At 35.8% G+C, this 27,987-nt stretch overlaps 1 protein-coding gene across 1 annotated transcript; it reads left to right on the forward strand.

Moving 5' to 3' along the window:
- The first annotated feature begins 96 nt into the window (after nucleotides 1-96).
- NUP155 (nucleoporin 155) lies at nucleotides 97-27,985 on the forward strand. Its single transcript, XM_015848475.3, has 35 exons — nucleotides 97-329; nucleotides 1,790-1,927; nucleotides 2,265-2,361; nucleotides 3,406-3,476; nucleotides 4,369-4,461; nucleotides 5,257-5,423; nucleotides 5,823-5,928; nucleotides 6,198-6,271; nucleotides 6,572-6,663; nucleotides 6,805-6,902; nucleotides 7,300-7,452; nucleotides 7,886-7,986; nucleotides 9,198-9,368; nucleotides 9,798-9,908; nucleotides 10,815-10,909; nucleotides 11,467-11,555; nucleotides 13,716-13,778; nucleotides 13,885-14,038; nucleotides 14,824-14,890; nucleotides 15,707-15,825; nucleotides 16,025-16,128; nucleotides 16,868-17,001; nucleotides 18,465-18,656; nucleotides 19,345-19,483; nucleotides 20,158-20,293; nucleotides 20,669-20,822; nucleotides 21,106-21,210; nucleotides 21,334-21,488; nucleotides 21,979-22,108; nucleotides 22,369-22,482; nucleotides 22,992-23,112; nucleotides 23,996-24,106; nucleotides 25,294-25,430; nucleotides 26,138-26,238; nucleotides 27,081-27,985. The coding sequence occupies exons 1-35, from the start codon at nucleotides 194-196 to the stop codon at nucleotides 27,217-27,219; spliced, it is 4,167 nt and encodes a 1,388-aa protein (XP_015703961.2). The 5' UTR covers nucleotides 97-193; the 3' UTR covers nucleotides 27,220-27,985.
- Nucleotides 27,986-27,987: the final 2 nt, after the last annotated feature.

The raw sequence follows: 27,987 nt of genomic DNA on the forward strand, positions 1-27,987 counted from the left end.
AACAGCAGAACATCAGCCCGCCTCTTCCGCCGCACAACCGCCACTCTCCATCTCTGCCGACGGAACAAGGAACTACGTCACGTCGTGAGGCCTGCCGGGATTTGGCGGGTGCGGGTCGGCGGGCTCGCGCGGTCGGTGTGTGTGCGGGGCGGTGCCGGCCCTCAGCCCGCTGCCGCTGTGCAGCCCCGCCGCCATGCCTGCTGCCATGAGCCCCACGGTGCCCGCCGGGCACGAGGCGCTGGAGATCGCGGGTCGCGTCATCGACCGGCAGATCCAGGACGATCGCTGCTACCCGGACCTCTCGGAGCTGCTGGCCGTGCCCGCGCCCGGTGAGCACCTCCCCGTAATCCTGCGTCGCCTCGGCCGCCCCGCTCCCGCTTCCCCTCCTGTCGCCCCGCCGCCTTTCGAAGCGCAGCCTCGTGGGGTGTCTGGAGTCCAGGCTCCGCCGCCCTTCCCGGGCCCACATGGCTTCTTAGAGTCCCGGCCGCAGCGGGGCTGGATCTGTGGCGGCCGGGCCTCGCGGCACACCGGGGCTGTAGTAGAGGCAGCAGAGTGGGAAGAACGGGCGTGTACTACTCCTCAGTCCTGTCTCCCGCTGGAAGGGATTCGGGAGTTTGGTTTTCCGCTCATTTTCTCCCGCAGGCTGCTTTGAATGACTGATTTCTCGGCAGCCACATGTCACGTGTAGTTAGGTTGTTCTGAAAGTAATGCGTCCTTTTTGATAAAGGAAACTGCAAGGGATACAAAGAGCGAAGTGACACTGAAAGGGCAAATTCCTAGCTACAAAACACTGTTTGTCAACATAGTTGCCATCATTGGCTACACATTTTCACCTGTAGTGGAAATGAACCTGCATGCCACAGTCTGCTTTAGCAGAGCTGACCCACTGCTGCTGCTGCTGAAACATTTTCTTGTGCTCACACTCACTGTTCGGTCACTGTAAGCATTCAATAAACAGTGATGGATGTCAGTGGGTGCCATTTTTAGATATGGAGAAATTCAGTAACGTACCTTTGCTTCCTATGCACTTTTACATCAGATGCCATTTTGTCAGACTCCCCCTCTGATGCCATCTGTCAGAGGGCAAGAAAATATAGTGCAATATTGGCAGGAAGGTTCATTGTCTACTGCCATACTCCAACATTTGCTTCTGATGTCCTGGGCCAACAAATTAGGAAGCATTACTTTCAGAACAGCCTTCCCTAGTTAAGATTTAAGGTACAACTCTTCTCATACACTTGTTTTGTCCTTTTTGAAACATCACAGCAGCATCAGCCACTGTGTACAGCCACCCACCTGTGTGAGTGAGCAGTAAGAAAGCACTGTAAAAGTGCAGGTGATCTGATCAATGTGCATTCAGTGAATGCGTTCAGACAAGAGTATCTATTTCTTGATACCGTAATGAGTGTGTAGACAAAGTGTAACTGCCTATCTCATCAGAGAGTTGCATTACGTAAGATAATACAGAGGCTTGGAAAGTTTAAATTTAAGCTAAGAGCTAAGAATACACTTCTTCTAGATGAATGAAGATGCTCCTGGGTTGTTCACATGACACTTATTGCCAGGTCATACGATGAAAAAAGGGTAAGAGAGGATCATGGAGAAGGCAGCATTAAAAGTAGTCTGGGGGATAGATGAATTATTCTAGGAGTTAGCTTGTAAATCTGTTTACAGATTTATTTTTACTGATTAGGAAAAAAAAAATAAATGGGAAAATAGAGAATTGTTTTATGTGTGAAAACACCCACTTCTTTAAAGGAAAGCTTATTTTTGTTGTTCTTAATTGCAGGTAGCCCTACTGTTTCTGGCATGACAGATATGGATTATCCTTTGCAAGGTCCAGGCTTGCTGTCAATACCTAATCTTCCAGAAATCAGCTCGGTTCGCAGAGTCCCGCTGCCCCCAGAGCTGGTGGAGCAATTTGGACGTATCCTATGAAAAATAATATGTTGGGTTTTGTGTGTAATAGTGCTGGTATTGGACTTCTACATTTTTATAATCATTTTTTCTTTAATACTTCTGTCGGACTCCTATTAATGAACTTTGATATTGGTTATGTTCTCATTTCAAGGCTCCAAGTGGTAATACGGTCAATTTGTGTAGAGGTGCTGGTGGAATTAGTTCCCGTATGAGGAACTTCATATTTATGTTACATAGCTTGTTTATTGCTTTCTATAGATTAGTTTTTGTTTTTTGTAATATTCCAAAGGGGATTGTCCTTGTTAGTCTAAACATATTTAGTCCTTACATTAGTAATACTTCAGATATGCAATGCAATTGTATGATGGGAGTATTTCCAGAAATCAGCAGAGCTTGGCTAACAATTGACAGTGATATTTTTATGTGGAACTATGAAGATGGGTACGTTAACACATTCTTGATTATATATTGTTGATATTATGTCTTAACTAAGCATTTGTAACAGTTGGAGATTGTTTACTTGCAGTGTAGAGGTGTGCTGTTCTGTCAAAGTTACCTTGATTTCTATTAGTTTTCACTAAAACTTTTAAGTAATAAGTGTTGGAGGAGTTTTGGGAGTTAGCAGTAATGCTGACAAATCATCTAGAGATGAAAGAACTAAAAGTGCTTTTTCTTAGAGTTCAGCATTAAATGATATCCTATAATTCCTATTTTAATATGCTAGGCTTTGATCATGCTAAAGAAAGTAAAAGCATAGAAAAAGCGTATTAATTGCCTGACTGTTCTAAGTAGATTGGGTAAGTACAGTGGTCAGTGGTTATTTATGATAGTGTTTTAACTATATATTCTATGTAATAACCATTTCAAATAGCAGTTTTTAATATCCAGATTGGTCAGATTCTTTTTTTGCTTGTATTCTTGTGGGTTTTATATGTGTATGAATATTAAGAGGAATTTATTTATAGAATTTGTTGAGTTTTGTTTTCTCCTCACATCACTCCTCCCCTTACATATACATTGTATAATAAAGTATAAAGCACATTAATTAACTATTTACCAGATAATACAATTCTTTATGGTGTTAAGTTGCTAGTGAGGAGGTTGGGACTTGTTTTTGTTAGATTTTTTTTGTACGAAAAAGATGCTATATATGTTCCTTCCTCTGGATGTTAATTGTCATTACAGATGCTAGTTAATGTAATTCAGTGGACTGTGTAAATTAACTAAATCCGAAACCATAAAATAGTGCAGTTTGGTTTCAGGTTTGAAATGTACCTTTAGGGAGATGTGTCATTTCATTCTGCTGGATCTGTTTTCACCCAAAGCAAAAAATGTAGATGCCTTCCAAACATTACAGTGTATATTCAAAGTGTTGTAAGAAGTATTAAGAACTCTAAAATATGGGTATCTGATATTGTTTACTGTGCTACTATGTGATATGTTACGTGATTTATGCACTTGCGTGTTTTCTTGTTTTGTTAACAGCGGAGATCTGGCTTACTTTGATGGCCTTAGTGAAACTATACTTGCAGTGGGTCTTGTAAAACCAAAGGCAGGTAAGAAGTATATGGCAGTGATTAGGCTTACATAGTAACTAATCTCCTATGTGTGGTTTTTGTATGTACTTCCATAAAAACCTTTGTTTTACATGTATATATGCAATATAAATTGTTTTGTCTTTAGATACATGATGTAATAAATTGCAAGTGAAAAGTATTGTTTAAGTCACAATGATAAGCTTGAAAGAAATTTCATGTTGTACTCACATTTGTTAATTTGTTAATACATTGCCACAATAACTTCCTAGAGATTCTGATTTCTAGTGCTTGCAGTTCTTTCGACACCTGAACATGATATAACATTTAAGTAGATATTGAAGTAGCTTTATAAAAGAATCCTAATTAACAAGTAAAGTGTTTTGAGAAAACAATGTTTTTGAGTTCTTGTATTTCATGAAGCAGAAGCTGAGCTGCTAACTATTACTCCTTCGTAGCTCTAAAATTTTCTAGACCACAATCTAACAGTACTACTAACTCATGTCCCTGGGCACCACATCCAAACTGTTCTTAAACACATCCAGGGACAGTGATTCAGCCACCTCCCTGGGGAGCCTATTCCAGTGCTTAACATCCATTTCTGTAAAGAAGTGTTTCCTGATATCCAACCTTAGCTTACCCTTGTGCAGATTGAGGCCATTTCCCCTTGTCCAGTCACCACTGAGAAGAGACCAACACTGTTCTGACTGTAAGCATCTTTCAGGTGTTTAAAGAGAGCTGCGAGGTCTCCCTTCTGCCTCCTTTTCCCCAGACTAAACATCCCCAGTTCCTCAAAAATGGCTGTTACCTCTAAGCATCTGTTGCATTGATCTCATTAATATGGTGGATACAATCATTGTGAGTCTTGAGAGCTTGACTGCAAAGTAAAATTTGATATTCTTTCCTTCTTTAGGTATATTTCAACCTCATGTACGACACTTACTTGTTCTGGCAACCCCTGTGGATATCGTGATCTTAGGGCTCAGCTGTGCAAATACACAAACAGGTAGGTGTCTCTTTCTTATATTTCTCCACTTATGTGAATTACAGAAATGGTTGTGCATTAACAGTTATATAAGTATCTACTAGTTATGTTATTACTAACAAATAAAAATAAAAACAAGACCACACATCTGCTAATTTTAAATCATGTTAGAGACATGGTACAGTAATTTCATTTTTATAGGATGAGTACCTTCTGGATCCAAAACTGACGTAGGACCAGAGAATTGTAGTGTTCACTTGTTTAAAGTGAAATAAACATTTGAAACAGATTTTCCTGTTATTAAAACTTGTGAGGGGAAGAAGAGATTGTCATGAGTCAAGGTAAAATGGCGATGAATGCAGTTTATTAATCTAGTTGTCATTTGTTTCAAACAACAGAAAAAAAGAAATCTGATACCATTTTTTATGCTATGTATATTAATAGGGGGAAAAAAAAAAAAAACTGAACACATTTTGAGAAAACTAGAGAATCCTTTGTTCCCTTTTTTTTACTTTCTTCCAGTGAAAGAGTTATGCAGAAATTTGATTCAGAATTGTTGGGATTTAGAGAAGATAATGATAGTCCCTTTCTTAGAAGTGTGTACAGTGAGTTCATTTTGTTTTAGAAACAAGATTCATTACTCTGTGGTTCATCTTGAATAATAGCTATTATGGATTTTTTTTTTAGTAGTTATGAAATTTCCTGTAATTTTTCATGTTTACTGAAATGCTTCTGATTACAGGCCTGATGTTTATAAAATCTATAATGTTCATAGAACTTAAAAACTAAAATCTAAGGAGTTCTTGTTTATTTAAGGTACTGGATCACTCAATGACAGTTTGTCTGGTGGAATGCAGTTTCTACCAGACCCTCTCTATTCACTCCCTACTGACAACACTTACATTTCTGCAATAACATCCACTGATAATGGACGTATCTTTTTGGCTGGAAAGGATGGCTGCCTGTATGAAGTAGCTTACCAGGTGATTATCTTTTATTTTTTAGTGGTTATGTGGAAGAGACTCTAATAAGAGTTCTAAAACATGTCAAATTTACCACCTTTTTTCTTTTATGGTTGTGTTGTGTGGTTTATTTGCCCAGCAGCTCAGAGGTCTAACATGAAAAATAGCAATACAGCTTTGGTCAGCCTGAAAAAAAAATGTTCAGATAATGATAACCTGCATCCTTTTCACACAAAATTGTTTTTGTAATCACTTAGTGCTTTCAATTAAGTAATACATACTGAAATTAATGGCATGTATTTGGATTTTTACTTGTTTTCACACTTGCAATGTTACTGCCTTTTCTTCTTAGTATAGCTTTTAGTTTCTTTTTTCTTTCATTCTACATTTTCTTTCAACACTGTCTTTTTTAAATTGCAGGCTGAGGCAGGCTGGTTTAGCCAGCGATGTAGGAAAATCAATCATTCAAAGAGCACATTGTCTTTCCTTATTCCTTCACTGCTACAGTTCACGTTCTCAGAAGATGGTAGGTACTGATGCTAAAGATTTCCATGGTAGATAATATAAATTCGAAATGATTATCCTTCTTTAGCTTAATTTTATTCTAGATTTCTATTCATTATGTGAAACCACTTGGCTTTTTAAGTCCTGTTAAGAGTCCTCCAGGACTCTTACTTTTGTTAACTTGCATTTAGTTATTTTACAGTTATTCTGTAGCATTTATTCTATTAAACTTGTTTTCACCAAATCAGTTGTTGATTTGTTACTTCTCCCTTTTCTTTCCCCACTGTCAAGATCCTGTAGTTCAAATTGCCATTGACAACTCTCGAAATATCTTATACACCCGGTCAGAAAAAGGAGTCCTGCAAGTATGTTTCTTACTATAATGACTGTGTAATGTGTTGCAAATGTGTACATATTTTTTTAAAAGTTTTCTTCAGTACTTGGAAATTCTCTGTACTTGTGCCAGAGCATTTCATTTTCCTCTAACTAAACTGTTTGCTCAAGACCTAAAATACTTTATTCTGAGGAAAAACAGCCTTTTGATCTTTCACACAAATATGTTGAAACATGACAATGGGATAGAAATGGCATTCTTAGTGCATAATGCATGAAGCCATAAGAATAAATTCAACTTTAGATCACTACACTGTACTATTAACTTGCAGGTTTATGATTTGGGTCAAGATGGTCAAGGAATGGCACGAGTTACTTCTCTTTCACAAAACGCTATTGTTTCTGCTGCTGGAAGCATTGCCAGGTATATACTTAGTAGGTATACTGTAAAGAGATTTTCTTTAAGGCCAGTAGTTTCACAGTATATTTTTTGAAGAATTTGTTGTTGTTGTTGTTGTTTCTTTGGATTGAGAGATTATGAGGCTGTTTTGGTTTTGTTTTGTAGAACAATAGATCGTTCTGTATTTAAGCCTATTGTTCAAATAGCAGTGATTGAAAATTCTGAATCCATAGACTGTCAACTACTTGCAATCACACATGCAGGTAAGAAAGAAATGCTGGTTACTCCTTTTTAATGGATAAGTGTCATCTGCACAATTAAACAAAATTGATAGATGTTTTCCTTTTCACAGAACATTTCATTCTGGTATGCTGAGATGTGTTAACAAGTTGTTTTCATATTTGATGCAAGTATAATCTGGTCACTCAGATTATTATCCACAGTGTTTATATCCAAGGTAGCCAGCAGAAAGTGGTGTGGCCGAGCTGAAGTTAAAAACCTTGATGAGTCTGTATTTTAAAGAAAATTATAATAGTAGCTACAGAATTTCATATGCGTCTGAACTTTTCATGTACTTTCTGTCTAAAGTGGTGTAGCTGCTAATAATAATCACAATGATATCAGATTGCCTGGAGTTGACTTTTTTTTCCCTTGGTTTAGGTGTCCGACTGTACTTCAGTACCTCACAATTTAAGCATCCAGCAGCTCGTCCCTCTATGTTAACTCTGGTACATGTCCGTTTGCCCCCTGGATTTTCAGCATCTTCTAATGTGGAGAAGCCATCAAAGGTCCACAGAGCTCTTTATTCCAAAGGTAAACAGTAAGCACAAGTCAGAAGAATAGTGAGGTATTAATTTTTTATTTATTTTTTTCCTGTGACTGTCACTACTGCACTCATTAGTATCAGGTTGTTTGAAGGAAGGGGAGGATGTGTTTCTTTGTTGTTGAATTTTTCAATCATGCATACTGATTTTATCCCTGAAGTAATTTTCAGGTACTTTTTAATCTAGATTCTCTTTAAACATTTCATTGTCCTACCTACTTGAGGCTCATTTCTGTTTGAACCTTTCAGGGTAAATGGTAAAACTGTGTTGGTAGTGATCAGCTAATCCGATCACACAGAAAATCAAGAGATAATATCTGCTGTTCAAATTGTCTGATTGATTTTTGCTGCATAAACAATACATTTACATTCAATGCATATTAATTTCTTTTAGCACTACGTTAATATCCCTGTTCTTTATAGGGGTCTTGTTGATGGCTGCTTCAGAAAATGAGGATAATGACATACTGTGGTGTATCAATCATGATTCTTTTCCTTTTCAAAAGCCAATGATGGAAACACAGGTAGTAAAGTAAACTTTCATGTAATTTTGATGGACTGTAGATACATATTTTTTTTCTTTGTGATAACTCGAATAATATCTACTCAAATACAAAAAATTGATAGTTTGCAGAAAAACTTACATGAAGTGTGTGGAAATGCTTATAAAGCTAACAATTAATGTGCTTTCAATTAAAAACATATATTAAAGTTCAGTAGATTCTTTTGTCAGTAAACATGAGGTGGTATTTTAGTAGGAATTCTAGGTTCGGTCATACTTTTATCATTCTTGCAAGCTATGTATGAAAAGTGATTGTTTTCACTTCTAAGATTTAAATCTAGTGCGTTGGAACATATCTTATTTGTATCCTATTTTTGTCTATAGCAGAGAGTGTATTGTGTACAAGCACAGGAGGGCATAATCTCCCATTGAAAGTAGTCTTAATTAAAAAGGATACAGTTTGACAAGAAAGAATATTTAAAATATAAGCATAGGAGACCTCAGGTTTCTTTACTTTGGCAGATATGCCATGTTTTCATCAAATGCAATAATCTGTTCATTATTTCATTTCTTTCCTTTTTTTTTTTCTTTTTTTTTTTTTTCTACCAGCAATTCATAGATAACATTACATGTGTCTCAGCATCGAAGCAAGACTGTAGTCCTACAGCTTTTGGCCTGTCAAAAAGTATATACGTATAATCTTAGTACCAGTTGTAGAGTTTGAGTGAATTAAGAAGCTGAATAAATTTAAAATTCAGGTTTTATTTTATCTTCTGTTTTAATAAAAGCTATAAAAAGCTTTGTTGTTACAGCTTCTTTGTCTGGAAGAACTGATATGTATCCTGTGTGGTAACTTCTCTGTTTTTCCAGGGGTTTTGAAAGTGGCAAACATTAGGTTTCCCAAGCAAAACTGCAATATATTCTTGAACAGCAGTTGCCTCATTAGCATGTTGTTTTCTTACTTGCGTTTGATTTGAACTACTCTGCATGTTGTTTTTTATTTAAATACAGAACTCTGTCTCTAACACACAAGAGAAGCACTGTATTGCTGCAAGTTTGATGGTAATCTTCTGTCGGATAACACAAGAGTGTGCTTATTTCCTTTGAGATTTCTTGTGTCAAGAATAGCTTTCTTCTTGTGTAGTTTTAGATAGTAAATGGTAAAATATCTCCATGGATGTACAAAATCCAAACCTGCTATGGAAATTTGAATTATGTTTTTCTGTTGTTCAGATGACCACACGTGTTGATGGGCATTCCTGGGCTCTTTCTGCCATTGATGATTTTAAGGTTCAGAAGATTGTGACACCACTAAATAAAGATGTAATTCCAATAACAGATTCCCCTATCGTTGTACAGCAACACATGCTGCCGCCAAAGAAGTTTGTTCTGCTTTCAGCCCAGGTGAGTATTCGTTTTCTTACTATAGGAAATCAAATAATGTAAAGCTAGAAGACTAAACCCAACCTGCATTTGTTAGGTTAACATGAGTTTTTAGGATTAATTCTGAAGATACAGTGAAAAAAGAGAATACTTCTGAAACTCTCAGTATCTGTTTTAAACTGATTCAAAGCTACTGAATCTTCTTCTCCTGTACAGTACATTAATATTTTCTGTTGGCTTCAAGAGGTAATTTTTTATTTTTACTTTCTAGACTTTGTAAGAGAATGTGAATGGAAGCTGGGCTTTGAGCATTATTCTTGTTACATGTTGATCCAATAGTGTAGTGAAGGAAAACTAGGAGAGCAATGAATATAATCACTGTGGCAAGGTGGAGAGGCATTACCAGTAGCAACTGTATTCTAACTTTTTATTATTCTGGGTTACTTTTAGGGGAGCTTTATGTTTCATAAACTCAGACCTGTTGACCAGCTGCGTCATCTTCTTGTTAGTAATACAGGTGGGGATGGAGAAGATATTGAAAGATTTTTCAAGTTGCACCAGGTAAGAATTTTTCACTTGGAAAATGGAAGATAATACTCTGTAATTGCTATCTGTAGAAAATGTGTTGCTGTTGTAATTACTACCAACTTCTAGTAAATATTAAATTTATTGACTCAAATATTACCATTTCTATATTGTCTGCATAGAACAAGATTGTATTTTCCCATTTTCTGATATGTCAAGACAGAGGTGTAATTTACTTTCCCTAATATTTCTGTGTTTCTTGTTTGTGGAACTGTAATGCGCTTCTTAGTTTAGGAAAGGAGTTATTTAAGACCAGAGGAGGAATAATTTTCTTTAAAAAAAAAAAAAAAAAAAAGCCAACAAACAAAAAAACTTGAATTCCTACCACTATACAAAAATTTTACATTTTGAAAGCCAGTGCAGCCATAGCAGTTGTCTACTTTTTGTTTTGGATAAATAACATACAAATGGAAATTATGCTATCATAGACTACAATTTTAAGTTGACTGTTCCTGACAGTGTGTGTCTGTTGTATTCTGTTGTTTTGTGCTTTGATAGAGGATGTTCTAAGTGTTATTTTAAAATACCTTTTGGATATGTCAGTCACTATTGCTTATATAGATAGATTTTATTTCAGACAGTCTTAACTGACATGGTTATAGAACTTTCACAAATCTTTGTCAGAATTAGGTGATAGATGAGATCATTTCCTACCAGTAAACATAATAAGGTGCAGAAGATGTACATAGCAGAAGCCTAACATACTAAAGTGGAATGCCTCACTGACTGATAATTTCTGTTGTTGGAAAGAGCTGATTTCCTTGACTTCTAGATAAAATGATGCAAGAAGTACTTACTGCTTATTTACTGATCAGCAAAACTTCTTCACATTTCTTATCAATTTGATGTAAGCTTCCACTCTAAATGCATAATGTATCCTAGGAGGATCAGGCCTGTGCCACCTGTCTTATTTTGGCCTGTTCTAATGCTGCATGTGATACTGAAGTATCTGCCTGGGCTACTCGAGCATTCTTCAGGTAAGTTCCAGTTGGTTTGAATTTTGTTTCAAATATTATGCTCAGGATCACTGAAGCTTCTAAATAATATTGGAGTCTCTTTAACCTGCTGCCTGAGTAAGCATTTTTTCAAAATGAGCATAGTTGTAGTTACTTCTACTGGCTTCTTGTTGTCAGGTAGATACTTCAGTTGCAAAATTTCTAGTGCTGAAGGAAGGCTAGTGCTGTTGAATGAGGAGTGTGGTGAATAAAAATGACTCATGGACTAGAGAAGAATGAGCTTGGTTCCTTTCTATTTTTACATACAAGCAAAACCTTAAAAAGATAGCAAAGCACAAATAATTTAGTGGTCTATTGAACTATGACATTACATACATTAATGCTTTCCATATAATGTGTGTTCAGTTAGTTTTCATGAGCCAAAAAGAGTATCACAACTGTTTCTTTGAAGTTACGTTGGTATTTCGTAGTTTGTTTTAAAAGAACTATTAAATTACAGCTGGTTCTCCAATATATGAAAATTAAACAGACTATGTATAAAAGTAAGAGAAATCTTCTTCTGTACACATGAACTTTAGGTATGGTGGAGAGGCACAAATGAGATTTCCTTCAGCTCTTCCTCCTCCAAGCAACGTTGGACCTCTTTTGATTTCTCCCATTTCTTCTGGTGAGTAACAAGCATTTCATGGTTTTAGGTAGGTCTTATTTTTTTCCTTTAAATATGTTAAATTTTGGTTTTTTATGTGTTCCTTTGTTCAAGATCAGTTGTTTATTTCATGTCCGTAGCAGAGTATCTTCTTACATTATGAATTAGTAATTTGTAATGATTTCTTCTTATAAAAGCTCCATAAGAACATGAACGTATTACCTAGTCATGGTGACATGATGCATATCGACAGTGGGGGCCTTTCCATAAAATCCAGACCCACTTAGGAATTCTGTACAATGTGCTACAATTTCCCAAGGATCCCATCTGTTACTCATTTAACACCAGGTGGTTTCAGAAAAAATAGAGATTAATTAAATTAATTAATTTAAAAGAGATTAATTTGGAACTCTGATTAAATTGCTGATTTTTAATGTCTTTTTAATCAGGAATTACTTGCTTAATTTTCAAGGTACTCTACATTTATCTGTCCTGTGGCATTGAATATTACATATCAGGTTCGTGTGCCCCAGTGGCGCAGTGGTTTGAATCCCCCGCTGTGGCGTAAGTGGTAGAAGTGCCGCTCTGCTACACAGGAGGCTCGAATCCTGGGGGTTGGACTTGATGATCTCTAAGGTCCCTTCCAACCCGCATGAGACTGTGATACTGTGATGCTGTGAAAAAGTCTTGATTACCAGTAACAGAAAGGAATTCCATTTCAGCACCATCTTCAACATATATCCAAACACATACATATCAGAGAAGGGTGTACTGGTTTAGATGAAGTTTTATCAGAACAGTTTATCCTCTTCAGAATTCTTAAGTATGATTGACACAGTAAGAATACTGGCTATTTATCATGCATCACTGACTTCACCACCTAAGCCTGATGGTGTGGAATAATAGCACAGAGGTAAGGCGCAAGAACGTGATCTTGGAGGATTTAAAAAGGACAGCAAGTGTGGAAAGAACACAAGCTAGGAGCGGATTGAGAGGGAAAGGAAGGTGTGGGAGGAATGCTGGGAAGTTCTCTGTTTGCTGAGTTTAGTCTTTCAAGAAATAAATCTGTTCTTCCCAAGTCTGCATGTTCACTGTTTTGTTGGTTTAAAAAAGAAAACAAAAGTTTTTAGTTGTTTGCAGTCATTTTGAAATATATTGTCAAAGTGCATTTTTATTTTGCTTAGGTGACTGGTTCATGTGGAATATGATTATGTTCTGTTACTGCCTACTCCATTTGTTCTGAGGGTAGAGAACTGTCATATATACAGGCTCTGATATTGTGAATGACTTATGCAGTGGGTTGAAACAGTGCTGACAGAATGTTTTTGAAACATCTTGAAACTTCGTATGTGAAACTGCCTTGCAATGATGTCAGTTCTGTGAGGCCTTTTGTATTCTTACTGTTGAAAGGTGCAAGGTTGAGAGAGTTCTAGTGAATAAGACCAGAAGGACTGATTCTTTCACGCCAGTTTTTCAAGGTGCCAGATTTCATGTCCTTGCTGTGCTGTATCATCACATGCTGATGGGGCATGGATATTTTTGTATGCAATCACATTCATCATATTCTATGATGCTTAGGTATTAATTTGAAGAAGACTTGACTATGCTTAGTTGTATCTGAGACCAAACTCGCTTAGGGAAAACTGTCTTAAAATGAATGTCCCAAATAGTACTGCTGCTGCTGTGTCCAACAACCATATGTAAGTATTTAGAGTAATAAAAACAGTTTCTTCACAACAGCGTGCTTCAAAAGTAAAATTGATGTTCACTGAAAAGATCTAAGTGAGTCAAAGTGAGTGCTTTCAGAGTGGGTGCCTGCATCAGGAACAGGGGCATTCAGAAGATGAAAAACAAGAAAAAGCATGTGAACAGTATTAATATTCAGTAAAGGGAACAGACTGTGTACAGCAAATACTGCGTGAATGCTGAAAACAAAAATGCTTAATAACTGCTATTGAAAGAGTCATATCTATTTGGCTCAGATAAGGAGTGCTGGTTTCAGCATAAATTAATGCTATTTTGTGTTTAATTAAATAAAAGCTGTTGGAATGGGTTTGCAGAAGGGTCCTGTAAAGTCTGTGTTTACTATTATGTTTTGGCAACTTCTCATAGTGTTATTTTGGGTTATCTGTTTTTTGTTTTTTTTTCAAACACACTTAGATTTCTCTTTTTCCTTTTTAGTTCCCCCGTTGACTGTTGATAGTCCATATCCTAGTCCAAGCTTTCTGGCAGCACCTGGGCCAGGTAACCTTTACTCTCCTCTGCTGAAAGAAATGAGAATTTTTTTCAGCTACACTTCTATTACTGAATGCAGGATAATCAGAGTAACCTTTGCATACCTTTATCCTAGGTTTACAGCCTACTGGTATGTCAACTCCCATTTTTACTTCTGGGAATTCTGTTTCTCACCCTGGTACATCCATTAGCAGTGGTATGATGGGTCCGGAGATTGTATTTTCTGGAAGACACAATGGCATCTGCATATACTTTGCTCGGATTATAGGGTAAGGTGCTCATGTAAAATAATCACTCAATTCATTTAATAGTTTTCCCATCCCCTAATGCTTGTAAGTGATTCAATCAATTCAATCTTAATAGGACATAAGAATGACATAATTAAAAGTACCTTTCTCTTCTACATTTTAAGCACCTGTTGATAGAATAGACTCTTTACAGCTCTATTGAGAGTTCTACGTTCAGTGAATGGATAGGAAAGGAAAGTTTTTTTAAATGTTGAGTGCGATATGCATAGCTCTGAAAATTTCTGTTTTGTTTTTCAACCCTACCTTATGCTTTGAACTCCTCCTATAGGATAAAACAGAAATGCAGGGCTTATGTGGATAAAAATCCTAACTTGAAATCTTTTCTTTCACAAAGCTTTAAAGAGACTAAAGAAGGCTGTATTACTTTAATAATGGGTTATGTTACTGAATACCCCCAGCAAGAGTAGAATTCCTCATATGTTGGTTCACATGCTACTCCATGCTGAGTGGGGGTGACATGTTTGTTACAACACTTGTTTGCATATATTATATTTCCAGATAGTAGAATTAGCCCATATGTAAATTACGTAACATTATCTGATTAAATATTTAAAACTTTTGTTAATTGTCTATGTGCTATGCAGAAATACACAATTCTAATATTTCTTATGAGTGTTAACTTTTTTATCTGGATCTTTAACTTAGACTTTGAAGCAAAATATATTGCTGTTTCTTTAAGACATATTTAACAAATGTGCAACCTTGTGGTGCCTGCGATTTTTAACACAATTCTCTTTGTATTGCAGAAATATTTGGGATGGCAGCATGGTAGTGGAGAAAATTTTCAAAAGTGGCAATCGAGAAGTTGTTACAGTATGTAAAAGACTATGATGTATTTTTAATATTATGGTATATCTCTCCAGCCCTATATACTTGTGTTCCCAAATTATAAACAGATAAGGAAAAGATGATTGCTGTCATTTTGATGTTTTTTGGGGGATTTTTGAAATTGTATTTGGGTGCTTAACTGCGGAGTAATTGTCGGTTTTAAAATCCTTCTGAGTTACTAGTTTAAATATTGCTTTTTACCAATTGACAATGGCCAGTTCCTTCTCTGTTCAGTGAATTCACTTCTTTCACTTCTGCATACCCTATCCACTCAAAGCCTAAGAATAAAATGCTTTGGCTGGCTAGGATTACCATAAAACAGCCTTCCAGCATCTTCATCATTAATATCGTTAGATTTCACTTTTCCTTTATAATCTGAGCATTAAACTGTTTTCTGACTTTGGTTGTTAATACCATCATAAACTGAGTAATTTCAGCAATGCAAAATTAGCTGCTTCATAAACTTCTCCAGTTTTGAGGCAAATGAGACTCAGGAAGAATGCAGCAGATACAGTCTGTGTCTTAGTGCTGCTCAATCGTTCTAGTTGAGAGTTGAAAATAATAAAACACAGCTGATTTGATTGTCAGGTACAATATTAAACAACACTTTCTTTGAATTTCTTCAGAGACTATTGTCTTTTCACATGTCACCCCTCCCCTTTTATAGTGATTATGTTATTATTGTGCTATTTATTGTACAGTCTTTCTTCTATCTTTTTAGTGGCTTTAAAGTTCTAGGCTTCTGAAAAAAAGTCTGGAAAGTCTAAGCCCTTCTATAAAGAAATCTGCTTTCTATTGCAGATAGAAAGCAGTGTTCCATCCCATGTTCTGGAATGTGTGCTACAAGAACTTAAAGGACTACAAGAATTTCTTGATAGAAATTCTCAGTTTGCTACAGTAGGAGCCCTTGGAAACCCAAGGTATTGTTCACTATGTTAAATTGACCAGTGGTGTTCAACCTCCAGCTCTTGAAAAATTATCCCATGTGTATCTGTTCATTGTATGGAAGTAGTCTCCAGCTTGAACTATTTGGATGCTAACAATAAGATGTTAGATTTAATTGCTAAATTTTTTGTATTTGTAGTAATAATAGCATTTCCTTTTATTTTGGAATTGCAGTTTCAGTACACCAGCTAATCTGCAGCAGAGGCTCCTAGGTTTCATGAGGCCTGATGGTGGAAGTTCTCAGCAAGTGCAACAAGAACTCCAGCGGAAATATCATGGTATGCAATTAATTTTGAATGGAAAGTGTAAGGAAACAGTGCATTTGGATCTTGAAGTACTCCTACCTGGAGCACCTTGCTTTTTCTTTCATACAGTATCATACTGTTCCATCAGAACTAGTGCCCCACAGTGAAATCTCAGTCTAAACTTACACTGGCAAGAAGCTGCTGTCTCTTTACTTCTGGTGTCACCTTTCACTTTGATGGTGGAAGTTTTTAAATTGCAACTAGGGTAAGAAGTTGATAAAAGTCACCTCTGTATTAAGAGAATTCTTATTTCTGCACAGAAATATCTGGTGACTGAGCTACTGCAAAGGAGAAACTCTGTGTCTCAGTTTAATAAGCTAAAGTGCAAGTGGGTGAACTCAAAATGCACTTCCCTTTCATGCAGTGAAGTCACAATTCTGTAGACACATCCTCTTTCTCCCATTCTGTCCATTCAAGACATCTTGAAATAGAAAACTGGATGTCTAGATGTTTCTACTCACATGAAACCATACTTTTTCAGAGAGAACATTCCTGCATTGCATACTTCGAAATAAATGTTTACAGATAGTGTTTTTAAGAGAGAAATTTTTATCGAGGCACTTCCCTCAAAAGAGAGTGCAGCCATAATCAAGAAGAGAGACTAAAATGTTGGAAGTTTAAGGAGAACTATTCTGAAACATCAAAAGTAAACATACTGACTCAAAATATGTACAGTATAGTTTCTTAATGACAGTCTTCTTTGCTTTTTCAGCGGAGGCACAGTTAACTGAGAAAAATTCACTTCAAGGCATCCAGCAGCTGGTTCGCAAAACCTGTCAGGCATTGGCTTTATGGAAGTTGCTTTGTGAGCACCAATTCAGTGTTGTTGTAGGTGAGCTTCAGAAGGTACGATCTGAATCATCTGATTTTAATTTGTACATATTTTAAAAGCTTGGACTTCTTGTTGTTGCTTAGATATTTCCGAAAGTGCATTGCTTTAACTCGTTAAGAGGCAGATTAAAGACTTTAAATTGCATATTGATTTTTATTCAGGTTGCTAGTATTTTTAAGAGACAACCATGCAGTTTTGATCTCATCACCCAATTTTAGCAAATCAGAAGCATCACTAACAGCAGATTCAGTTTTACTTTTGTTGAGACTTAATAATTATTCTGTTTCACAATGGAAAGGTGCTACAAAGGAAGGGAAGAAAATTGCTTACCCTTATCAGAAGATTCTAGGTTCAAAAGGCAGAGCTTCACCATAGAGGGATGTCCATAGAAATCCTTCTCCAGTGGAAGTCAGTGCTTAAATGAGCTCTAGAGAGGTGCAGCCAGGCTCCACCCCTTTTGGTCATGCAGGTGAATTACCTTCACCTGTGCTCCCAGGGCTGATTAGGTCCTTTCCTCAGGAGTTCAATCAGTGGTTCAGGCTGTGAGTCAACAGTTCCCATACATCTTGACTGCAAGAAATTTACAGAACTGTTGGTTCTACTGCTGTGTGCCCTGTGCTAATGTTGAATTTGCATCCAGTCCTTGATGAAGTTAATTACTTTAATATTAGACATTCTGTCCTAGCAAGTCATGGAAGAACTGGTTATTTCAAGTTGTATTCTTTATCACTAAGAGCAATTTTTGAACTTAATGAATGTGCAAATATTGAAACTTTGTGCTGCTGTCTTTGAGAGGTAGTACAATTTCTAACATCTTTTATCTTGGATGAGCTACTAGCTGCTTAACAATAAAACCTTTCCCACTCTTTGCAGTAGTGTTAGAGTTTTTGCAATAGTATTTTAATGTTCTGAGTGGTCATCAGTAGATACTAGTGGCAGCTAGCAAGCTCTATTTAAGCAAATATTCGTAACAATTTTTGTAAAACGAATAAACAGTATAACTTAATATAGAAAGGCATAAAGAGTCTAGATACTATGCGCTTTCAAAAAATTCCATCTCATTTGGCATCATCTCATTCATTCATGAACATACTCAGATGATTCCTGTTATTAAAAAACTGTGACAAACTTGTTTTATAGTGTTCTGACAGTGCCCTGTGAAGTGAGAGAACAGTTAATACCTTTCTCACAAAGAACTGAAATAGATAGGGCACATTGTGTAGACTACATGAAGTTATACGGAGTTCTCACTGTCCTTTCATATCCAAGAATCTAGTGGGGGATAGAGCTTTCTCTAGTACTTTCTAGTTTGCTATAGATACTTTGTTTAAATAATGTGTTTCCCCCTTATGCATTTCAGTCACTTGATTTTAGTTTATCTTTACTTAAGTGGAAATAGTTTACTTTGCTGTAACATTTTTGCATTCCAATCCACATAAAAGTATTGGTGAAATAATGAAATGCTGTCTGTCTTCAGGAACTTCAAGAGCATCTAAAGATGACTGCTTTTAAAGACTTGGTAATTAGAGACAAAGAGTTGACTGGAGCACTCATTGCTTCTCTTATAAACTGTTACATCAGAGATAATGCTGCTGTTGATGGCATCAGCGCCCATTTGCAAGACATCTGTCCTCTTCTCTATAGTACTGATGATGCTGTCTGTTCCAAGGTAAGTCCACTTAGAGATTTTGCAGCACCAAAACACATTATTATGGTGTTCTAAAGCACAAGTATGCAATAGGATCAAGTGTGTCTTCATCAAGTTTACCAGTGACTCTTAAGCAGAGTGGGGAGGTTGATGCACTGGAGGTAAATGATTCCATTTAGACACGAGCCTGTGTGAACCTCAGCAAGGCTGTGTGCAAGGTCCTACACCTGGGCTAAGGAAATCTCGTATACAAATATGGGCTGGGAAATGAGTGGATAGAGACAAGACCTGTGGAAAAGATTTGGCGGTGATACTAATGGACGAACACCTTGACAGGAGCTGGTAACATGCAGTTGCAGCCCAGAAAGCCAATTGCATCCTGGGGCACATTAAAAAAGGTATGGTTGGCAAGTCAATAGGAGTGTTTCTGTGTCTCACGAGTCCTCACCAGCAGTATTTGTGTTCTGCTCTGGAGGACAGAGGGGAAATGGTTAAATCTTGTCTTCATGAGTATCCAGACTAGAAAGTCCTTGCCTCTAATGCAGTTGCAGTCCGTATGCTGGAAACTTGCAATTATGTACTGGTTTGAGGAAGTGTATTTGAGAGTTTTGTGGGTTTTTTTTTCATTGATCAAGCTTTGAATCTTGTTGCTGTAACTCACTAACTCAGTATTATGAATAGTTTTCATTTTCCCCTCATTTTTATGTAGGCAAATGAATTGCTTCAGCGGTCTCGACAGGCTCAAAACAAACTGGAAAAAGAGAAAATGCTAAGAGAGTCACTGAAAGAATACCAAAAGATCAGCAATCAAGTAGACCTTGCCAATGTTTGTGCACAATATAGGCAAGGTAAGTAGCAATCACTGATCTTTTTCTGCTAAACAGTTTCTGTTGTATCATTTTACACCATCTTTTTTTGTTGTTTTCTAACTCCTAAATAATCTTACAATGATGTTTTCTCATAAATTACTTCTTATTAGCTTTCATATCTCTAAACCTGTTATTTTTAAAGCTATTCTAGGTTTTAACTGCAAATGGAAAAGGAACACTTCTATATAAAATATTCCCATCCACTTACTTCACAGTGCGGTTTGCATTTGTTCCATACATGTAGTTAATAATGTTTTCAGGAAAAAATTTTGGCTGCATGTAAGCAGGAGTTAAACTGTAGTATTTTTTGAGATGAGGTTTTAAACCAAACATACTGTTTGAGAGATGGTTCTGAAATCTGTTTTGTCTAGCAGAGCCTATGACAGTATTTAAATGCAGATATAACTCATTTAACAGTAAGGATTTCAGCCTCTGCTCTACAAATATTTAAGTTCAGAATTGTATGTCATCCCACAGGTTAGGTATGGGCAAAAACTTTCTAACATACAGATCAGTGTAAGTATCTCTGAACTTGTATGTTCAAAGATATTTTACAATAAAAAGTGAAAGTATTTGACCTCACTTATTTCTCATAGATTTAACACAGTAATTTCTGGGGTGCTTTTGTTTAATTTTCTTTTTTTAATTTACAGTACGTTTCTATGAGGGAGTGGTAGAACTATCTCTTACTGCTGCTGAGAAGAAAGATCCCCAAGGTCTTGGCCTTCATTTCTATAAAAATGGAGAACCAGAGGAGGATGCTGTTGGACTCCAAGCTTTTCAAGAAAGGCAAGTTTTCAGGATACCTTCTTAGCATTTTGTAGGGGCCTTGATTTCAAGTGACTAGAAATTAGCATTGAGGAAAAGCATTTGGAGAAAGCATTGAGGGCAATGACAGTCAAGCATTTTAGAATAATGTACACAGTATAGATGTTTTTGCCCAACTTGCATGTTATTATTAATATGGCAATAGATTAGGTGTTAACAGCATTACAGAAGTGTTTGTTAGAAAGATGATTGGAGACCAACCTAGATTGTGTGAAGTATTTGATTAGTCTTTTTGGATTTTTATTTCAGTAATGATGTCTACAAAGGCGTGCAGTAATGAAAGTTAGAAGGTAGTTAAAATTGTGTGGCTTTAATTTTCTTTTGCTTTATTTACAGATTAAACAGCTACAAGTGTATAACTGACACCCTTCAAGAGTTAGTGAATCAAAGTAAAGCTGCTCCACAGTCTCCCAGTGTACCCAAAAAGCCAGGTCCTCCAGTGCTGTCATCTGACCCCAACATGCTGAGCAATGAAGAAGCAGGACATCATGTAAGAAACTGGACATAAAAATCATGATTGCATACTAGAAAGTAGTGTGGTTTTAAGTGTTGAGCTATTTATTTATTTAAACTAAACAACCATATTTGGGATATTTTTGTAAAACAGATAAAAGTCAAGATTTATCACACACTGGCTTATTTCAGAGTGTTAATAAAATTAAAGATACCTAAGTAACATATGCAATTAAATGTTGTCATTTACATCTTCAGTATTTGATGTAACTGAATGTCTTCAGGAGTAACAAATTTTGTCTTTGTATTTTTGTCCTTAGTTTGAACAAATGCTGAAGTTAGCTCAGCGTTCAACAGATGAACTCTTCAGTACTGCACTTTACAACTGGTTGATACAAGTTGACTTGGCTGACAAACTGCTACAGGTGAGCTATATTCAGGGAATAAATTGTTGGATGGTGCCACTGAATAGTCAAGTTCATTGTAATAAACCTAATGCTTTAAAAGAGAGAGCAAGAAAATAATTGTTGTCTTTATAACCTTTTCAGGTGACTGCTCCCTATCTGGAACCTTACCTTGTGAGGATGACTAAGATTGACCAAAACAAAGTTCGTTATATGGATTTACTGTGGAGATACTTTGAAAAGAACAGAAATTTTAGTAATGCAGCTAGAGTCCTGGCTAAATTAGCTGACCTACATAGGTATGGATCATGTGGGATTTATTTAATATACTGATGTAGTTGAAAAAATAAAAGAAAATTAAAGCCAAGGCCAATGCCTGTTTTCACAGAATCACAGAATTGTAGGTTTTTTTAGTCATTTGCTGTTTTTTAAAAAAAAATTAAATTAATTGAATAATTATCTTTTCACCTGTTACTTTTTTAAAAAGAATTTTAAATTTCTGTATCATACATTAACTTACAAGGTGTTTCCTGTTTTAAGTACAGTGTGTGAAGTAGTAATTTCTGATGCAGAACTTTATAATGTGATTGTGTGTAGAGCAACTGATTGAGTAGAATGCAGTAACTGCCAGCATAAAAGAAGTGTTAAGTGGTTCGAGTATAATTTTCTGTGTGACTCAGTAAGATCAGGAATGAATGCTAGCTAACTTTCCCGGTCTAGTTAGAATATAATGAACTCTTCGATAATTTTATTAGGTAATCATTTGACATTATAATATTTGTTTTGCAGCACGGAAATTTCTCTTCAGCAGCGTCTTGAATACATTGCACGTGCTATTTTGAGTGCCAAAAGTTCCACTGCCATATCCTCTATAGCTGCAGATGGAGAATTCTTACATGAACTAGAGGAGAAAATGGATGTAAGACAAATGATTTATTTAAGCTACTCTTTCTTTGTATTATTGCATTTTATCTCATTAGCACATGGCATTTACTTATTTTTCTTTACCAAATCTGCCAAAAGTATTTTCTTTACTTTCCTCCCAATGTGATTAAATTAAGCAGTTGATAATCTGATAAGACATTAGCACATCTACACTTAAAAAAGGTAAAGTTAATACTGAATGTTCTCTTCAGATTTGATTAAGTTAATCCAATCTTGAAACTGTTTCTACACAAGGTTGCAAGGATCCAGCTTCAAATACAAGAAACATTACAGCGGCAGTATTCCCATCATCCTTCAGTGCAAGATGCAATCTCCCAGCTTGATGCTGAGCTGATGGATATAACTAAAGTAGGTAGAAATTTCTCTGTATTAAGCGTCAATTTATTGCATTCGGTGGGACTAAGGGAGAATGCTGTGCAAAGAATGATCTAATGCTGAGCACTAAATTTGAGAGATAGTTTGCCATTTCTCATCTCAGAATGCCTATGTTAGACTCTTCTTCTTGACATTTCTTCAGTCTTGTGTACTTCAGTTACTTCCATGTGTTTTTAATTTAAGCTTCAGAGTTCTTGATTTATTGGAGCATTGTACTGGAAAAGAGTATTCTTAATTGTATCTTCATGGAAAAAATAGGGATTATATTTAAGAAGCTAAACTACTTATACTAAGTAAAAGATCATTTTTATGTTGTATTTGACAATGGTTAAAGTATGCCTTTTCTATATACCATATGTCTGTTACCCTGTTCTTACCATATAAGATGTGGAAAAAAATGGTTTTAAAAATTTCCAGGTTTTCTCTTCATACTACTTGAAATATCACTTTTTTTTCTTTTTTTTTTTTTCTTCTTTTTTCAGCTTTATGGAGAATTTGCTGACCCCTTTAAGCTCTCAGAGTGTAAGCTTGCAATCATACATTGTGCAGGTCATTCTGATCCTATCTTGGTGCAAACTCTCTGGCAAGAAATCATTGAGAAAGGTAGGTCTTAATGGACCAAAACTGGTACAAACTAGAATTATAGGAAAACGGTACGGGTAAATATTTAAAGACTGAAAAAGCATTGCTACTGATAAGCTGCTCAGGTTAGATACATCTTTCTGGAATATTCTGTAACGTATTTGATAGGCATAGTTCATTAAAGTTTATGCATTTTGTTTGAGTGCATAAGGGGTATGTGTTGAAACATTGCATTAGTGGCTGGAGTTATCAGTTTCAGATAATTAAAATGTTGTTCTATCTCAGCATTTAATTAGTTCCCATTGTATATGGAATTCAGGATAAACGTGAAATTTTATCTGAAGGTTTCAGTATTATGAAATTCTGATTAAAATGTTAAGTGGCAAAAGATGGCAAAAAAACTAAAGGATGTTTAGGGAGTTTAGTGCTTTTATCTCATTGGCAGCAGTGACAGCAGTGCTTTTTTCATCGATGTGTAGAGGAGCAGCGTACTGGGTGCTACTTGGCAAGCCTGGCCACTCACGCGTGATAATCTCTCCATCTCTACCATGAGCGCATAATTTTCTCTTCCCCCAACCCCCTTTTTTTTCCTTGGGTTTTGTACTAAGGTTGTCATTGGGTAAACAACACTGGCAGTGATTTGAGAAAAAAGCTATATGGTTTTGATTGTTCTCTGGACTTTTGTTTGCTGGTTTGGGCTTGTTTTGTTTTGTTTTGCTTTTTTTAAGTAGAGTTGTATGGAACTTCAAAGAAGCATACTTTTGCTTAAGTGTGTTGACTTTGCTTTGACATATGTAGCGTAATATTTTTGCAGCACTGAAGTAAATTTAATTATCTCAGTATAGTTAACTATAATGTGGAATTTTTCTGAGCATCTCATTAAATGAATTTTTTTTTCTTTCAGAGTTGAGTGACAGTGTGTCTCTGAGCTCTGCTGACAGGATGCAAGCGCTTAGTCTGAAGATGGCATTACTTGGAAAGATATATGCTGGCACGCCTCGTTACTTCCCTTTAGGCATGTGGTTTAGCCTGCATAGTTTATAAGTATACTGGAACTTAAGAAATTTCAGTCTTTTTTTTTTTCAGTCTTATAAAAGGAAAGAATGTTGATAATTTTATTTCTTCCGGTGCTTAATTGACATATTTTCTAGTGAAATTTTTCTCTGTATATGGTGGAGCAATGCATTATTTGAATCAGTAGTAGTAATGGAGCTAATCTTCGTGGTAGTTAGGTGATGCCTTTCCTTTTTATCCAAGAAATTAGAAGCAAAACATTGTTCTTAAAACTAGTTCATTATGATAGTAACTATGATGAGGGACTGAGAAGAGGGAGGTTAGATGAGAAGTAGAAATTGTAGCCTCTAACCTTGTAGATACAGTATAGTTGTGTGTTTTCAAAACCACTATGAGTTTTACGGTTTTTCCTAAATTTACTTAGGGATTTAAGCAGACTTTACAGGTTTTCCTGATGAATTGAAAGTAAATGAAGCTTAGGAGGCAGCAACTGTTACATTTGATGGCTATGTAAATCACAAAGTAACTAAGTTTGTTTGTGTCAAAGTACCAAGTCAAAATGTGTGTACTTAAGCCCTTAATAAGATCCTAGGCCACCACATTTGTCTGCTGTCTGTTGAAGAAGCATCTGTTGTTGCCTGCAGAAGCAAATTCAAAAATGGAATTCAAAAGATCTGTGAATCTTCTGGAGTTTCTGCTCTTAAGATGCTCAGACACTCTGATAATGTGGTATTATATAAAAATCAGGAAGTTATCTTACTACAGTTTTGTTTTTTTTACAATATCAGGTTATTATTACTGACTCTTAAACATGATATGTTGTAGCTTTACATATAAAGCTAACTGTTCTAGCAAATGAAATGGTAATGTGTTTTGTGCTGAAACAAAAATTAACAAACTTCTCTTAATAACATAATTTGGTATCAGAATTATAATTGAGTTCAGTCTGAATAACTCCTCTCATACATTGGTGATAGCTTAAAAGCATCTTTGGAGGTAGTTTGTAATCACAAATCCTTCTCCTTGTATAGACGTAGGAAACAGTTTCATATACTTTTCAGGTGAAAGGTGACAACAAGGATGTGAAAGACAAAATGAGACTTGGAGCTACTAATTTTTCAATGACCTTTTTGCTGGACTGCCATTAACAGCTGGAATCTAAGCACCCCATTTTATTTTTTCCTCCAGATTTTTTAGTGCAATTCCTAGAGCAACAAGTCTGTGCATTGAACTGGGACGTAGGTTTTGTAACATACACCATGCAAGAAATTGGCGTGCCATTGCCAAGGCTGCTTGAAGTATATGACCAGTTGTTTAAAGCACGGGTAAGGAAAACAGCCACACACACAAAATAAATAGTTAGCTACTGTCAAAATCTAGCTCTGTCAGGAAATGTAGAATAGTATTAGGTGTGACTGTATAAAAATATCAACTTCATAGCTTTTGTTACTGTTATTCACTTAAAGACTTCTAGTGCTGCTTTTCAACTGTTGATTTTGTACACAACATGTATGATGTTTAGATTTTGTTAAGTTTTTACTTCACCTAAATCTGATTTAGAATTAAGTAGGATTAGAAGTGTTATGCTGCAGAAGGAATGCCAAATTCTGAATGTATTAATTTCATTTCTTTTGTATTCATGACTAAAATTAGCTCTGCCATCAGTATAGTCTGTGCAATAAGCATAATTAACAAAAACTTGTATTTTTAATTTTTGCTTTTTAAAACAAGTTTTCTGAATTAAAACATTGAATGGTTTCTTTTCATATGAGTTTTTTAATGTAAGGAATGCAAAATGTTGTAAAATCTACTTTCAGAATTGTAGGAAATAGGAAACTGAGTTAAATTTCTGTATTCAAACTTCAAAACAGTTCTCAAAATAGAGGCTTAATATAGGCTAAGGTAGAAGTCCCACAAACTCTGTATTTTTGTTACAGTGAATGAATATCAAGGCTAACTATTTGTATGCATCTGTTGATCTGTTTGGTTTTTTTCATTCATATTCATCTTAATAGTTTGCAATCTCTTTTAGGACCCCTACTGGAACAGAATGAAAAAGCCTTTGCATCTTTTGGAGTGTATTCATGTATTACTGTCAGGATATGTACAAGATCCAAGCAGAGTACTCATGAGGTAAAAAGAGCAGTAATATCTTAATGAAGTTTGCAATAAAATATAAAATATCCTACTTCAGCTGTTCCCAAAGCTTCTCTTTCTTCTGGGTGAATTTTTAGTGTTTGTTTTCAAGTAGAAATTACTGAAACTCCTCATTTCTTATTAGGGAACTTGTAAGATCTTCCCTATAAAACTGACTCAATAAAAATTATTTTCTCAGTGGCAGATTCAGGAATAAATGACAGTGTTATTTTGTAAGATTTTTGACAATGTACTTTAAGGAGCAATACAGAAAAATTTCAAGGAATCTGGAATAGTGTGGAAATAGGTCTTTTTAAATCTACCCAGTTGTTTTTAAAAGGCTGGTAATTAATCATTCTACAAGACTAAAATTTAGCTTAGTACACAACAAGAAAGAACTTAAATTTGTTACTGGAAAAAAGTGCTAACTAGAAGAACACTTAATGTACTTAAGTACATTTCCTGTATTCTGTAGAATCTCTAATGTTTGCAGTTTTTGTGAACAGACTGTTAAAACTTGTTAGTACTGTCCTGCCTTAGAAGAAAAGTGTAGAATTAGACGGTATCATTCTAACTCTTCTTAAGATCAGTTTTTGTAATTGAGTTGGAAAATACACATGCAGATATTCCCTGTTCAAATACATACATTCATTTATTCTCCCATTATAGCTTGCTTACAAGCTCTAGAGTTATAAAACCATTTTTTTATAATAAACAGCTAAATTAAAAAGTAGCCGAAATGCCTTACATTATTCCATTAAAATGTTAGTCTTACGTTCTATTTCAGAGGAATTCTTATACCCAGAAACTAATCTTTTGAGTTCTGTGTGTTTTCACAGGAGGCGGTTCACGAACGTTTGCCTGGATGCTGTTAGCTGTTACCTGGTTGAACTTCAGTCTATGAGCCCAACACTAACAGTGCAGACCACCATTGGGAATTTTAAATCGCTGCAGGCTAATTTAGAACGGCTTCACTGAATGACTAATACAATGAAAATCACACGGATAAAACATACTGTGAAATGAAACTCCAGGTGTCTGCACTGAATCTCTGGAAGAACAAATGCTCATTAAATTTAGAAGAGAGTTGCATTTCCTGCCAATTATTGATTATGTGGCCTGCCTGTTAATCTAAACGTATCTACAAATTGTAGAGTGCGAATGTGGAAAATAGTTTCTTTTGCTACTACCACATTTTGTAATTACAGAAAAGCTCATTTTTTATACTATTGCAATAAACTGCGTTTTATGTTTTTTCCCATGAAAATTAAAAATATTTGGAAAATATCTTCTTTTTTCTTTGTACCAATACAAATGACAATAAAAAAAGGCAAGAATATGATAAAGGCATATGCTGGTTGTAAACATGGTCAGGTCAAGGACTGGTGTTTCAAACATAACGAGATGGGGATTACTGGCCAGTCTTTCAATAAAAAAGATGCTCGTTGCTTCGTTACTGTCTGTCTCTGTCATCTGTAAATATTACCTTTGGGTTAAAAGTGCAGAAATTAGCTACCTAATTCACACTGAAAGTATTAAGATCCTGTCACACTATTTTCCCTATCCTATTTTAATAAACGTGTTTTGTCTGTTAAAAATAATTACTTACAATTTCTGTACGTGCACACAAGCACCAAGTTAGACGTGTTCCTTAAAATGAGCAACATCTGTGCCTTATCTTGCCTTCATGTTTCCTAACCTTTTAAGATTTAACTCTACAAATAAACTTATGTTTTTATCCCTGTT

The sequence above is a fragment of the Coturnix japonica genome, chromosome Z, assembly GCF_054131305.1.
Source record: "Coturnix japonica strain WE chromosome Z, WE-NBRP24, whole genome shotgun sequence".
Classification (NCBI taxonomy): domain Eukaryota; kingdom Metazoa; phylum Chordata; class Aves; order Galliformes; family Phasianidae; genus Coturnix; species Coturnix japonica.